The sequence below is a fragment of the Helianthus annuus genome, chromosome 4 (assembly GCF_002127325.2).
Source record: "Helianthus annuus cultivar XRQ/B chromosome 4, HanXRQr2.0-SUNRISE, whole genome shotgun sequence".
NCBI classification, from domain to species: domain Eukaryota; kingdom Viridiplantae; phylum Streptophyta; class Magnoliopsida; order Asterales; family Asteraceae; genus Helianthus; species Helianthus annuus.
Genome location: NC_035436.2, coordinates 146,338,193 through 146,354,273, shown reverse-complemented (window position 1 = coordinate 146,354,273; position 16,081 = coordinate 146,338,193). Strand labels below are relative to the sequence as shown.

Genomic DNA, 16,081 nt, shown 5'->3' with positions numbered 1-16,081 from the left:
GGAATGAAAGTAATTTGACTAGGAACTCTATCGAATTCGTATCATCGTCCATCGAAATCGAAATATCGAAAACCGTCGCGAAACACTCGAAAAGGGTTGCTGATCGAACAGGGAACACCCTGATCGAATAGGCCAGCCGATCGAACATGCTGTTCAATCGAGCAGACCATTCGATCGGAGATCTTGGCCGATCGGCTACCACTTTCCTCTTTTGGAGCCTATAAATAGCCCTGTCATTGTCACTCTTTCTACTTTTGGAAAGCTCTGACCGAACCAGCCCTTGTTCTTCACCTTTTCTCAGATTTCTCTCAACTCCGGTAAGTTTTCACTCTAATTCTTGTAGGTTTTTTGTCATTACACGATTCTACACCTTTTTATCTTTCAAAACTTGATTTCTAACCGTGAAATCATCAAGATCTAAGTGTTCTTGGGTGATGTCATTATGGTGTCCTTGAAGAACATCAAACTTTGGCCTCATTCAACCGTGAATAGCTTAGATCTAACCGATTTCCACATAAACAAACTGGGATTTGTAAGAATCTTAACATTTTCATGGAAGGATTTCCAACTTTCTTTTAACTCTTTTACACTCAAAACCTTAAAATCGATAGAAACGGAGCTCGAACCAACTAACTAATCATTCTAACAGTCAAGAGGTTCAAGATTCGGATTCTATCTACGAGGTTCACCGATTTCGGGTTAAACATCAAACTAGCGTTCAGGTTACGAGGTAAAAGTTTCTGGGCTTGTAATACCCCTTCTTCTTGTTGCTGGTCGTGGAGGAAAATTATTCAGCTTCGGCCGGAAATGAGGAGTTTTGTTTGGGCCGAGATCGGGAATGGTTTATCGGCTTCAGCTTGGTTCGACTCGTGGAGCAATATAGGTCCGTTGTTTCAATTTTTTACTCCGAGACAAATTGCAAATGCGGGTTTCAGTTTGGATGCCAAGGTGGCTGATTTATGGTTAAATTCTTCGTGGGGTTGGCCGATTGAATGGAGACATCGTCTCCCGGCTCTTAATCAGATTGATACTCGATCTATTCAGCCGGCTAAGGAAGACAAGTTTTTGTGGCGTCAAGGGGATCACCTTCATGAGTTTTCAACGGCTCGGGCTTGGGATTCCTTTAGACATCGAGAGGTGGAGGTAGAGTGGTGCCGTATTGTTTGGTTCAGTCAATGCATCCCTCGCCATGCGTTCTTAATGTGGCTTATTATGAGACGTAAGTTACTCACTCAAGATAAGATTTTAAGCTGGGATATCTCGCGGAGAAAAAACATGAACATGATGTGCTGTTTGCTTTGTTACGCAAATCATGATTCACATAACCACCTGTTCTTCGAGTGTAAATTCTCGGATCAGGTTTGGCACAAAGTCAGACATAAAGCGGGTATGGAGTCGGTTGCTTCTAAGTGGGATGACATTGTTAATTGGCTTGTAACTCGGTCCATGTCGAAATCAGCTGGAAGCTATGTTGCGAAATTATTGGTAGCCGCCACTGCGTATCTCATTTGGCAAGAACGTAATGCGAGGTTATTCAAGAATGAGTTGAGACCACCAGAAGCTATTATTGATCTTATTTTCCAACAGGTCCGATATAAATTGATGGGAGCGAAGCTAAAGAATTGTGAAAATGTTCGAAGGCTTCTTGGCGAATGGGGAATCATTGGAGCTAAACTTCATGAAGATGGTGGCTGATTGAGTCGTTTTGATTGCTTTGTGCTAGAGTTTAGTCTAGTTGTTTTCCAGTTTGGTGGTGTTTATGTGTTTTTCATCTTGTTTTACTTTCATGGGGCATGTCCCATGTTTGAACTAGTGTAGGTTCTCTACACTACTTGTGCTTTGTTGATTGTGAATATATAGAATCACCGGGGTAACCCTTTACCCAAAAAAAAAAACAGTTCACCGGCCGGACTTGGGTGATTCCTGTCCGAACCGGTGAAGCAAGTAAGAACCCACGTTCTACGGTTTAACTCGCTGTCAAAATACCTTAAAATCATGACAAATAATCAAACAGCCAAGTGTTAGATGAAAGGCCGACCAGGTCAGAATTGCTGGCCGAACGGCTAGGCTGTCGAAGGAACAGCCCAGCCGATCGGACATACCAGCCGATCGGCCGGGCCAGCTGATCAGCTAGCACATGGTTCCACACTTTTCACTTTCCAAAACTTCATGAAGTATGCTATTGACGAGGTGATGTACCATCGAATATGCTAATCGATTGGTAAACATTACTCTTCAGATCATGAGATACTATGCTTCAGCACTTAATCGATTTTGCAACTCGTTCGTAGTATGGAGTGCCAGCCGATCGAACAGACTGTTCGATCGAGTGACATCCTGCGGAGAACTACTTCTGAAGTTCCTAGCCGATCGGTTAAGCCGGCCGATCGAACAGACCGTTCGATCGATCGACCTGAAAGGTAAGAACACTTCAGTGTTCTCAAACACTACAACGAAAACTTCAAAAGTTCAAACCATCATACACAAACACATCAGAGGAAGAAACAATCCACTCAAATGGCCCAGCCGATCGAGCCTACCGGCCGATCGAACAGGACTGTTCAAACGGACTTTCAAGCCGATCGAACAGCCCGTTCGATCGAACCTGCTATTCGATCGACCAGGCTATTCGATCCATTCACACTTGTTTACATTTTCGCGTTACTCATCATTTTGCTATCGAACTATTCAGGCTAACCCTACTCTCAGCGCTCCCTTCAATCCATAATCAATCACTGTGAGTATACTCGAACCCTTTTTGCTTTAGCACTTTTGGGTGTTACATACGTTACTTATCAATATCACAATCGAACACACTATTCAAACTATTTGAACGCTAACCGATTGCATGTATTACGTGACTAAATGAATGCTTGTTGTTATGTTTACACGTGGAATGCTGTCTACCTGCCTTAGCAACGTAGTACTATAGTTTAGACTCAGCACCCGTTCACACGGGGGTTGTTAAGGACAATTACTTGCATGGATTACGGTGGTAATCATGTATTGCGAACTGTCTCGGACAGTCAACCCGCAGTCGTTGGTATCGATAGATCCATGTCGATAATTAACATGCATCATTTCCCTCTGTGTACGTGCTGGTTATGCGTAAATTATCCGAACTCTATATACTATTATTAAACTTGTATGCTCACCTTTACATTTTATGTATTGACTTTATTTTAACGTATGTGACAGGTGTTTAAGATATTTGCTTGCTAGGGAAGTGAAGCTAGAATAAAGCTTTAGAGGCCCCCAACAAATAGTTGTCTGTCAGGAACAAGCAACTAGGGCATAGTTGTCTGTAGATCTTGTCAGGCTAGGTCTTAGAAGCATTGAACAATATTTATGTTTTGTATTAATTTAAATCTGAGTTGTCAGAACAGAACTACTTGTTTGGATGTTATCTGTAATAATGTATTTGTTTATTCGGGATACGTTATGGGACGTATCTTTAACTGGATTATATAGATAGTTGTTATGGAAACTTCTGAACAATCTGTTTCGCTCAGTGCCATGCCCCGATGATTCCGCCATCGGTTGGGGTGTGACAACGTGGGTGATCAACCCTGCTAAAATTGTCACGAGGATCATGCTTCCTGAAGAAATTGTTGTTGCTCTCAAAGATTTCAAGAAATCGTTCTATGATAGCAAGACTGGCGAAGCTGTGATAAGATCCAACGAAAATGTGGATATTCGAATCTTGGATCCTATGGACGTGTTTATGTTTGGGCTCTCCGATCTGGCGGTGTTGAATGCAAGCCGCATAAACGTGGGAGCTGGAAATGCAAATCTTGAGGAGGCTATGCTATTTCAGAGAGCGGTAGAGAGAGCCTGGAAGTTAATGAGGGAAATGTTGGATCTGGTAGACAAGATTGAGAAAAGAAAAGAAACAGAAGAAAAGAAAAAGGAAGCAAGGAAGAAAAAGAAACATGAACGTAAGAAAGAAAAGACCCCTGCTTCAACAACTGAACCCACCACAACATCATCACCTCCGGCCTCATCCACATATGAGGCCACTATGGAGGATCAACCAATTAGTGAAGCTGTAACTACTCAAGAAACTCAGACTGCACCAATCGAAACCCAAGCACCACCCGAAACGATATCAAACGAAGACAATCCCAAAGATCCGGAAAAGTCAGATACAGAGAATCCAGCGGAAACAACTGAAGAATGAAAAGACAAGTACGCAACGATCTAGGGGGGATATTGTTGGAACTTTTAAGATTGTTCATACTTGTGCTGGATTAGTTTTATAGTGGTTTGGAGCTATTTTGATAGTATAAGGGCTTATTTTGTAATTCTATAGAATTAGGATTCCTGACCTAGTGTAGTTAAGATTCCAGCAAATTTATAAATTTGCTGGCAAGTCAGGAACACTATAAATAGCCTTTGTATAGTAACCACCTCAAGCTTTTGGCTCTCTTAATGAATATTGGTGTTGTTTACTGTGACAACTCGTATCTCAGAACCTATCCTTGTGTTTAATGTAGCGTATGCGAATTTTGTGCGACTATGTGATATATTAGTTTTAATGAATAGTTATAAATTGTACGTTACGTATTTTGTGTGATTGTATTATTAGTAAGAATATTAAATAATTCTTGGTCGCGCAACACTAGCCAGTCGCACAACATCTCTTGAGCCGTACACTATGTCTTTACCCACACGGCCCACTATGATTGAACTCGAGACAAGAGGCAGCCCATACAAGGGTTCGGCCCAACACCCTCTTTTCTATGTATACGTGAACATGTAGGCATATTCCACAACTCCTTGCCACATTGTAAACCCTAGAAATTATTTCCCTCACTTGATGTGCGACGGCAGTGGACACCCTCCCCTTTTCGAGGCATCATCCAATTAGATCGAGCTCATTGGTTAGTAATTATCATATATGTTATTTCGTAATGGTGATCTTGTTTTATGTGTGACTGTGATCGACAAAAGTGTATGTGTATGCTTATAAAAAAAAAACATGATGCGATCTCATTAGGTGGTGTGTCAGTTATGTGAAATTATGATGAATGAATAAAGTGCATGAGTTCATAGTTGGTACCTAATCTACGGTGTGCATGTGATTCGTATTTCAATCTAATAATTAGTCAAACCCACCTAAATTAAAGTGGTCCAATAACCTTTTGAGGAGATGTCGACCATGATGGATGTTTTGAATGATAGATTGATAGGATAGTGATGATTGCATGTGTTTTTGTCAGTTACTATGTGATATAGTTGTGGTAAATTGTTGTTGAAATATGGTGTGCCATTGGCCTAATTGTCGGCTGCCATTGGCCTAATTGGTGGCACCCTACACAAATAATAATAACATCTTAATTCTACAAACAATACATGTGAGTTAAAGCAAGTGGCCGGCCAAGCATGGTTTCCCTTGAATTGAGTGTGATTTTATTTGATTGGTAGTATTGGTCGGCCAAAGAGAATCATTGGTTGTGGGGATCGGCCAAATAGTGCAAGGAACCAACTCATACTTGGCGGCTAGCAACATGGGGGTGTAGAGTTCAAGGACAAAAGTTAGTAAGTGGCAGGAAGGCATGTGAGTTGGGCGGCCATAAATTCCGATTGGTGGGATGGGTGGCCCAATGAGGGCCATTGGCTGAATTTAACGGCCCAATAGGGTGCCAACCGGGTTACTTCCTTGATGTAAATTGTGCTAAATGATTTTGTAAATAAGGATTCTTGTATGAGTTTTGACAAAGAATAGATGCTCACTGGAATGGTCCTGAAATTATGATAGGTAGATTTTTGTTTAAAATGGACGAATGATTATATGCTTGATCTTGCATGTGGGTATTTTAATGATTTATGATTATTTAATGAGTAGATGATGTTAAGTAGAATAGAGTTTTTAAATGCCTTAATATGTGCCATAATGATTGATTGTGATTTAGGATGAATAATATGAAAGATAGTAAACAGGAAATGTTTGTGTGATTTAAAAGCACAGATAATAATCTGTGCACTAGTTGTTGATTCTCGTCGCACACTTTTAAAGACGTACAATCCTTACAATAGTTGATACTTGTACACTACCTGATGAATGCGTGTTAGATACGTGTAGCTATTACGTGATTTCTTGTATACCATCCTAACAAGTGGTAACCATAATAGGGTGTGGTTGACCAACTTAGGACAAACGCTTTATCTACCGAGCAACCCAAGGTGAGTTCACACAGCCAAGGCATGGGGTTCCCAGGGATTTGATTATTTACTGGTACTTATCGATACTGGAACGTAGTGATGTGATTTGATGAACTGTTGTACATACTCCACTGTTAGAACTTCTACTAGACTAGTAACACTTATTGAACTGATCTTCGCACACCTGCCAAGGGTTGGCCGCGATATTATGACTGACTTCGCACACCTGCCTTTGGAAGGCCGCGAACTGAATATGCTAATCTTCGCACACCTGCCTGGTAGGCCGCGATACAGGTAAACCTAGTCTAGAATACACGGGATGAACATCCCCCTAATATCTTCGCATACCTGCCTGGGAGGCCGCGATGGAAACTAATACGATACATGACATAACGAACGAACATACTACTACTCACGCTATACTATTACTGAACTGTTAACTGTGAACTCGCTCAACTAGTTGTTGACTCTCTGCTGCATGCCTTGCAGGACCTTAGGTACTTATGGAGCTTGCACAAGGAAGGAGCAGGTCGTTGTGGGCAGATGGATCATGAATGCTATCTGAATATTATAACTTAATTTGGGTTTACTTTATATTGCTTCCGCTACTTAAACAATATTTGGTTTTTGAACATCAATCATGTAATGATGAATTGTGTTAACTACTTTTATCATTAATTGCTATGGTTTGATATGATTGATGGCTTGATCCTGGTCAGTCACGCCTCCAAGCGGTGGTGCTCCGCGAGGTGGATTTTGGGGGTGTGACAGATTGGTATCAGAGCCATTGGTTATAGAGAACTTGGTTTTAATATGGGAAAACGTTTTTATTAAAACCAGACTATAACCAGAACAGTGCTCTCAACGATCCACAACGACGCTTCGCTCCACGTGCAAGACTCGACATCCTAGGTAATAAGGTTTATGTTATTGCCTGTTTGCTAGAACTGCTTAGAACATTGCTCGCATTACGCTTAGATACACATGCCTTTGTTATATGAGAACGCCTATATGCCTACACTTTTCTGTCATCGCCTTACTTGCGAACCATTCTTACGTATGCTACTTTTACTATGGAGATCATGTCTGGAAGAATTAGCATGACACAAGCCCAGTTAGAGGCTTTCGTTCAGGCTCAAGTTGCTGCGGCAGTTGCAGCAGCTCAAGCAGGTCAACACGCGCAGCAGCCTGTCTGCACTTTCAAGAACTTCATGGACTGTCGTCCAAGCTCATTCAGTGGCACCGAGGGGGCAGTGGGACTCCTCCATTGGTTTGAAAAGCTAGAGTCAGTATTCGAAATGTGCGAGTGCCCTGAGGCTCGCAAGGTCAAGTATGCAACTGGCACCTTGGAAGGAATCGCGCTCACCTGGTGGAACGCGCAGGTGCAAATTCTTGGGTTGGCAGCTGCTAACGCCACCCCATGGAATGATTTTAAGGAACTTATCAAAAGGGAGTATTGCACGCGTGAAGACATTCATAAGTTGGAGGATGAGCTCTATAATTTGAAGATGGTTGGATCGGAAATTGAAGCGTATACTAAGCGGTCGAATGAGCTGGCTGTGCTGTGTCCAACTATGGTGGACCCTCCATACAAGCGCATCGAGATGTATCTTAAGGGGTTAGCGCCAGAGATCCAGAGCCATGTTACCTCGGCTAATCTCAACAACATCCAGGAAATTCAACGCCTCGCTCACCGCATCACCGACCAGGCAGTGGATCAGAATAAACTGCCTAAGCGTGTCAGCGCTACTGCTACAGTCACTCTATCAGCTACCCCAGCTACTACTTCAACCACACCCAGCGAGAACAAAAGAAAGTGGGATGGGGATTCCAGCAAGGGATCAGTTTCTGCTCAGTCTCAAGCACAGCAGCGTCGCACCAATGATTACCAGAACTCGAGTCAGCAATCATCTGGCAGTCAGGGGCAGGGTGGATACCGGGGAATTCACCCACTGTGTAATAAGTGCAACAGACACCACAGCGGAAGATATCGCAGGGAACGTTGTCAAAGATGCCTCAAAATAGGTCATGAGGCAAAGGATTGTAGAAGCTCTCGGCCAGCAAATCAGAACCAGCAACTCCCACCGCCAGCTCCACAGAACCAGCAGCAGCAACCACAGCGTGGAAACCGGGGATGTTTCCAGTGTGGGGCAGAAGGTCATTACAAACGCGATTGTCCTCAGTTGAACCAGAATCAGAACCACAACAATAACCAGGGCAACGGGAACAACAACAACAACAATGGCAACGAGGCAAGAGGTCAAGCTTTCGTGTTAGGACGAGGAGACGCAACGAACGATATTTGAACTTATAACCTATTTTGGGTTTTCATTATTATGTTTCCGCTACTCAAACAAAGTTTGGTTTGAACATTAATTGTATTGGGTTTTATGAATTATTTTGACTACTATACTTTATGTTTGATATGATGGATGGGTTGATATTATTGAGCGCACCTGCTGTGTTCATGGATCTTATGAACAGGGTGTGTAAACCCTATCTTGACAAGTTCGTCATTGTTTTCATCGACGACATTTTGATTTACTCCAAGAGTCAGGAGGAGCACGAGCAGCATCTTCGCCTTATTTTGGAACTCCTTCGGAAGGAACAGCTGTACGCCAAGCTTTCTAAATGCGACTTCTGGCTTCGTGAAGTCCACTTCTTAGGCCATGTGGTGAACAGGGAGGGGATCCATGTTGATCCATCCAAGGTAGGTTCGATCAGAAACTGGCCTGCACCGCGTACACCGACAGAAATACGCCAATTCTTGGGTTTGGCAGGTTATTATCGGCGGTTCATCAAAGACTTTTCAAGGATCGCTCAGCCACTTACGCTACTGACACAAAAAGGTGTCACCTATCGCTGGGGAGAGTCCCAGGAAACCGCCTTTCAGTACTTAAAGGATAGGCTTTGCAGTGCGCCTATTCTCTCATTGCCAGAGGGCACGGAAGATTTTGTAGTTTATTGTGACGCATCAACACAGGGTCTGGGATGCGTATTGATGCAGCGTGATAAAGTGATTGCCTACGCCTCTCGTCAACTCAAGGTTCACGAACGGAACTACACGACGCACGATTTAGAGCTGGGAGCTGATGTTTTCGCGCTTAAGATATGGCGACACTACCTGTACGGTACCAGGTGCACGATTTACACCGATCACAGGAGTCTCGAGCATATCCTTAAGCAGAAGGATTTGAACATGCGTCAACGACGATGGGTCGAGTTACTTAACGACTACGAATGCGCCATCAAGTATCATCCAGGCAAAGCCAATGTTGTGGCTGACGCCCTCAGTCGGAAAGACACTTTACCACGGCGCGTGCGAGCGCTACAGCTGACGATTCAGTCTAGCCTCCCTGCTCAGATACAAGATGCTCAGGTAGAAGCATTGAAACCAGAAAACGTCATGGCAGAAGCCTTACGCGGTTCAAGGCAACGAATGGAACAAAAGGAAGACGGCGCCTACTATGTAACGGGGCGTATTCGGGTCCCACTTTATGGCGGTTTACGAGAGCTTGTGATGGACGAAGCACACAAGTCTCGCTACTCGGTACATCCAGGGTCGGACAAAATGTACCACGACATCAGAACTACTTATTGGTGGCCTAGCATGAAGGCCCACATCGCCACCTATGTTGACAAGTGCTTGACCTGTGCCAGAGTCAAGGTTGAATATCAGAAACCCGCAGGCCTACTTCAGCAACCCAGAATACCACAGTGGAAATGGGAGGAAATTTCCATGGATTTCGTTACGGGCTTACCTAGATCCCAGCGTGGGAACGATACGATATGGGTGATCGTGGATCGACTCACCAAGTCTGCACACTTCCTAGCGATAAAGGAAACGGATAAGTTCTCCACTCTCGCAGACATCTACCTCAAAGGAGTTGTTTCAAGGCACGGGGTGCCCATCTCTATCATCTCGGATCGTGATGCACGATTCACGTCAGAGCTATGGCAAGCGATGCATAAATCTTTCGGCTCACGATTAGACATGAGCACAGCATATCATCCTCAGACGGATGGATAGTCTGAGCGAACGATCCAGAATCTTGAAGACATGCTTCGGGCATGTGTTATCGATTTCGGCAACGGCTGGAAAAAAAAAAAAAACATCTCCCGTTAGTGGAGTTCTCGTATAATAGCAGTTATCACACCAGCATACAAGCCGCTCCATTCGAGGCATTGTACGGACGTAAATGCCGGTCACCTCTCTGTTGGGCAGAGGTGGGGGATAGTCAGATTACGGGTCCAGAGGTTGTAGTGGGCGCCACGGAAAAGATCGCACAAATACGACAACGTATGGCGGCATCACGCGACCGTCAGAAAGCCTACGCGGATAAGCGTAAGAAGCCATTGGAATTTCAGGTCGGGGACCGGGTTTTACTTAAAGTTTCACCCTGGAAGGGTGTGGTTCGATTTGGTAAACGAGGCAAACTCAATCCACGGTATGTTGGACCGTTCGAAATCACTGAAAGAATAGACCAGGTAGCCTACAGACTAAACCTACCAGCTGAACTCAGTGCAGTTCACAATGTATTTCACGTGTCGAATCTGAAGAAGTCCCTGTCAGATGAGACCCTCATAGTTCCTTTTAAGGAACTCACTATCGACGAGCGGTTGTAGTTCGTCGAGGAATCAGTTGAAATCACGGACCGGGATGTTAAGGTCCTCAAACACAAGAGAATCCCTCTTGTTCGAGTTCGTTGGAACTCCAAACGTGGCCCAGAGTACACCTGGGAACGCGAAGACCAGATGACAGAAAGGTACCCCCAATTATTCGAAACCAATGCAACCACTACTGAGGCGGAAGCTACTACTACTGAATTTCGGGACGAAATTCCAAATCAACGGGGGGATGATGTGACACCCCAGGAAAACCAGTGAACAATACAACTTACCTAGCTTCCTCAGTAACCGCATGCTAAATTTCGGGACGAAATTTCTTTCAAGTTGGGGATAATGTGACAACTCGTATCTCAGAACCTATCCTTGTGTTTAATGTAGCGTATGCGAATTTTGTGCGACTATGTGATATATTAGTTTTAATGAATAGTTATAAATTGTACGTTACGTATTTTGTGTGATTGTATTATTAGTAAGAATATTAAATAATTCTTGGTCGCGCAACACTAGCCAGTCGCACAACATCTCTTGAGCCGTACACTATGTCTTTACCCACACGGCCCACTATGATTGAACTCGAGACAAGAGGCAGCCCATACAAGGGTTCGGCCCAACACCCTCTTTTCTATGTATACGTGAACATGTAGGCATATTCCACAACTCCTTGCCACATTGTAAACCCTAGAAATTATTTCCCTCACTTGATGTGCGACGGTAGTGGACACCCTCCCCTTTTCGAGGCATCATCCAATTAGATCGAGCTCATTGGTTAGTAATTATCATATATGTTATTTCGTAATGGTGATCTTGTTTTATGTGTGACTGTGATCGACAAAAGTGTATGTGTATGCTTATAAAAAAAAACATGATGCGATCTCATTAGGTGGTGTGTCAGTTATGTGAAATTATGATGAATAAATAAAGTGCATGAGTTCATAGTTGGTACCTAATCTACGGTGTGCATGTGATTCGTATTTCAATCTAATAATTAGTCAAACCCACCTAAATTAAAGTGGTCCAATAACCTTTTGAGGAGATGTCGACCATGATGGATGTTTTGAATGATAGATTGATAGGATAGTGATGATTGCATGTGTTTTTGTCAGTTACTATGTGATATAGTTGTGGTAAATTGTTGTTGAAATATGGTGTGCCATTGGCCTAATTGTCGGCTGCCATTGGCCTAATTGGTGGCACCCTACACAAATAATAATAACATCTTAATTCTACAAACAATACATGTGAGTTAAAGCAAGTGGCCGGCCAAGCATGGTTTCCCTTGAATTGAGTGTGATTTTATTTGATTGGTAGTATTGGTCGGCCAAAGAGAATCATTGGTTGTGGGGATCGGCCAAATAGTGCAAGGAACCAACTCATACTTGGCGGCTAGCAACATGGGGGTGTAGAGTTCAAGGACAAAAGTTAGTAAGTGGCAGGAAGGCATGTGAGTTGGGCGGCCATAAATTCCGATTGGTGGGATGGGTGGCCCAATGAGGGCCATTGGCTGAATTTAACGGCCCAATAGGGTGCCAACCGGGTTACTTCCTTGATGTAAATTGTGCTAAATGATTTTGTAAATAAGGATTCTTGTATGAGTTTTGACAAAGAATAGATGCTCACTGGAATGGTCCTGAAATTATGATAGGTAGATTTTTGTTTAAAATGGACGAATGATTATATGCTTGATCTTGCATGTGGGTATTTTAATGATTTATGATTATTTAATGAGTAGATGATGTTAAGTAGAATAGAGTTTTTAAATGCCTTAATATGTGCCATAATGATTGATTGTGATTTAGGATGAATAATATGAAAGATAGTAAACAGGAAATGTTTGTGTGATTTAAAAGCACAGATAATAATCTGTGCACTAGTTGTTGATTCTCGTCGCACACTTTTAAAGACGTACAATCCTTACAATAGTTGATACTTGTACACTACCTGATGAATGCGTGTTAGATACGTGTAGCTATTACGTGATTTCTTGTATACCATCCTAACAAGTGGTAACCATAATAGGGTGTGGTTGACCAACTTAGGACAAACGCTTTATCTACCGAGCAACCCAAGGTGAGTTCACACAGCCAAGGCATGGGGTTCCCAGGGATTTGATTATTTACTGGTACTTATCGATACGGGAACGTAGTGATGTGATTTGATGAACTGTTGTACATACTCCACTGTTAGAACTTCTACTAGACTAGTAACACTTATTGAACTGATCTTCGCACACCTGCCAAGGGTTGGCCGCGATATTATGACTGACTTCGCACACCTGCCTTTGGAAGGCCGCGAACTGAATATGCTAATCTTCGCACACCTGCCTGGTAGGCCGCGATACAGGTAAACCTAGTCTAGAATACACGGGATGAACATCCCCCTAATATCTTCGCATACCTGCCTGGGAGGCCGCGATGGAAACTAATACGATACATGACATAACGAACGAACATACTACTACTCACGCTATACTATTACTGAACTGTTAACTGTGAACTCGCTCAACTAGTTGTTGACTCTCTGCTGCATGCCTTGCAGGACCTTAGGTACTTATGGAGCTTGCACAAGGAAGGAGCAGGTCGTTGTGGGCAGATGGATCATGAATGCTATCTGAATATTATAACTTAATTTGGGTTTACTTTATATTGCTTCCGCTACTTAAACAATATTTGGTTTTTGAACATCAATCATGTAATGATGAATTGTGTTAACTACTTTTATCATTAATTGCTATGGTTTGATATGATTGATGGCTTGATCCTGGTCAGTCACGCCTCCAAGCGGTGGTGCTCCGCGAGGTGGATTTTGGGGGTGTGACATTTACATTCAATCATTGTTCTTGTGCTCTAATCTGATATCCAAGGTGCTCTACTGATTTATATTATTATTTGGATTCAATACAACACTCGTTGTATTCATTAATCCATTAGCTTCACCTTCATCTTTGATCATTCTTAACTTTTCGTAGTTCAAACACTTAATCAATAGGTGTTTTGGGCTAGAACAACCAACCACTGTGATCCGGATTGATATTGGGAACTACAATTAGACAATTGCACTTTCACTTACACTACCATCCGTAATACAATACGTTTTACATTACCAATATTAGAAATGCACATGTGCATCTATATGTATGAACATGATATAACGTGTTTTTTTTTTTTGTACACTACTTTGAATACACTTTTCTTTTCATCTATTATACCATCCATAATACACTACCATTACCTCCTACTATCCATAATATACTACCATTACCAATATTATAATAATTTCACTTTATGCACATGTACATCAACACCCTTCATACCATACAAAACAACAAATTACATCATAAAGTGACAAATATAACCAAACCATCAACCACTAGATATAACTAACCAAAAACATGTATATGGGCCTACTTCGTCATTCAAAATCACTAACTTTTTGTACAAAAACATGTTATATCATGTTCATACATATAGATGCACATGTGCATTTTTAATATTGGTAACGTAAAAAGTAGTGTATTAAAGATGGTAATGTAAATGAAAGTCAAATTGTATAATACTGGTAATATATTACGGAACTTGTCAAAGAAATGATACATATGCACATGTGCATCCCAAATTGTTACCCGAAAATTTTTTTATGGACCAAATATGGCAGTTTTTTTTAAATTAAAAAAATTGTGTGTTTTTAGGTATTTTTTGTGTTTACATTTGTTCTCGTGCTTCTCGCAATAAGAGTGGTTCTCAAATGAACCCTACGATATATATATATATATATATATATATATATATATATATGGTCGGGATTTAGAGAAAACGGCAGAAAGTGTGAGAACGGTGAGAACGCTTATGGATCGTCCGATTAAAACAATCTATGGACTAGATTGGCGCGGTAGCGTTTTCGTAAATAACATCAATTTTATTACGTGAACGCGCCTCATTAAGGGTAAAAAGGTCTTTACATTTCTATACCAAAACGCCATACTAATGAATAAAACGCTATTACGGACCAAAACATATCCCTATATAAACAAAAACATCCCAGACATAAAAACACACCCCCCAGAACCTGAAACGCCATATTTTCTACTATATACCATTTATCTTACAAACGCCAAAATCCCCAAAACATCAAAAACACCTACTCACAAAATGCCATATTTTCTACTATATACCATTCATCTTAGAAAACGCCAAAACACTCAAACATCAAAGATTCCAAAAAATCGACAGTTCTTTCAGATACACTATTTCCTCAGTAAAACACCAAAAATGGCAAATATCGTTTATTGTATATTCAAATATTGTTCTACGCCAAAGTTTCGGAGAATGCATTCTTCCCTGAGGTGTTGTGGCTCAAATAACATTTTGCTGCATGAGATGGACAAATCATAAACAAAAAGATGTTGGTATCAGACTTATGTCATTTTTTGTGTTTTGTTATTGATGAATATTATAATGGCATGAAAAGACGAATGGCACTAATGAGTTGTTTGAAGATACATATTCAAACAAAAAACTCATGTCATTTTGTCTTTCCAAACGGCCACAAACACACAAGCATGGCTAAGCCAAACCGCCAGCGAACATCATTCAAAGAAGAAAAAGACTGATGACCGTGAAGATTTGGAAGATGAATTGTTTCTATTTTTATTTTTTAATTTTCTTTTTCTGTTATTTGTTATGTATTTTTCAACTTAGAATAAAAAAATACATTATATTAATAAAACGCCAAACAGTCATAATGCATGTGAAACGCCATAATGCAGTAAAAACGCCAAAAACTCCTAAACTGTAATGAAAGTAGTTTGCAGAAGTATTAATTAATAAAAGCTAAAAATGAAAAAAACGCCAGAAACTAATTAAACCCATTCAAAAATGCCAAACTTGGGAGATGGAAAGTCTATGACCCTAAAAACTCATAAAAAGCTGAACAAAAAAAGTAAAAATACACAGTAACTGAAAAGACGGCTACTTTATTAATATCATTTATTATAAATAAAATCCCACCTAAACTACGCGCCAAAAACATCCTATAAGAGAGACGTCTCTACACAATCAACTGATCACAAAACCAGAAACAAACGCCATATTTCCTAGAAACCATTCACTTTAAAAACGCCAAAAATAATAGTTAAAAAAGTCATAGATGCAGAACCTCAATTCTTCTATATTGTAGGGCTGTAAATGAACCGAACATTCAGCGAACAGTTTGTGAACCGTTTGGCAGGAAGTTCGTTTATGTTCGTTCGTTTAATAAACGAACGAACATGAACAAGAAATTCCGTTTGATT

The 16,081-nt window shown here is 41.4% G+C and overlaps 1 protein-coding gene across 1 annotated transcript; it reads left to right on the top strand.

Moving 5' to 3' along the window:
* The first annotated feature begins 807 nt into the window (after positions 1-807).
* LOC110901527 lies at positions 808-1,695 on the top strand. Its single transcript, XM_022148350.1, has one exon. The coding sequence runs from the start codon at positions 808-810 to the stop codon at positions 1,693-1,695; it is 888 nt and encodes a 295-aa protein (XP_022004042.1).
* Positions 1,696-16,081: the final 14,386 nt, after the last annotated feature.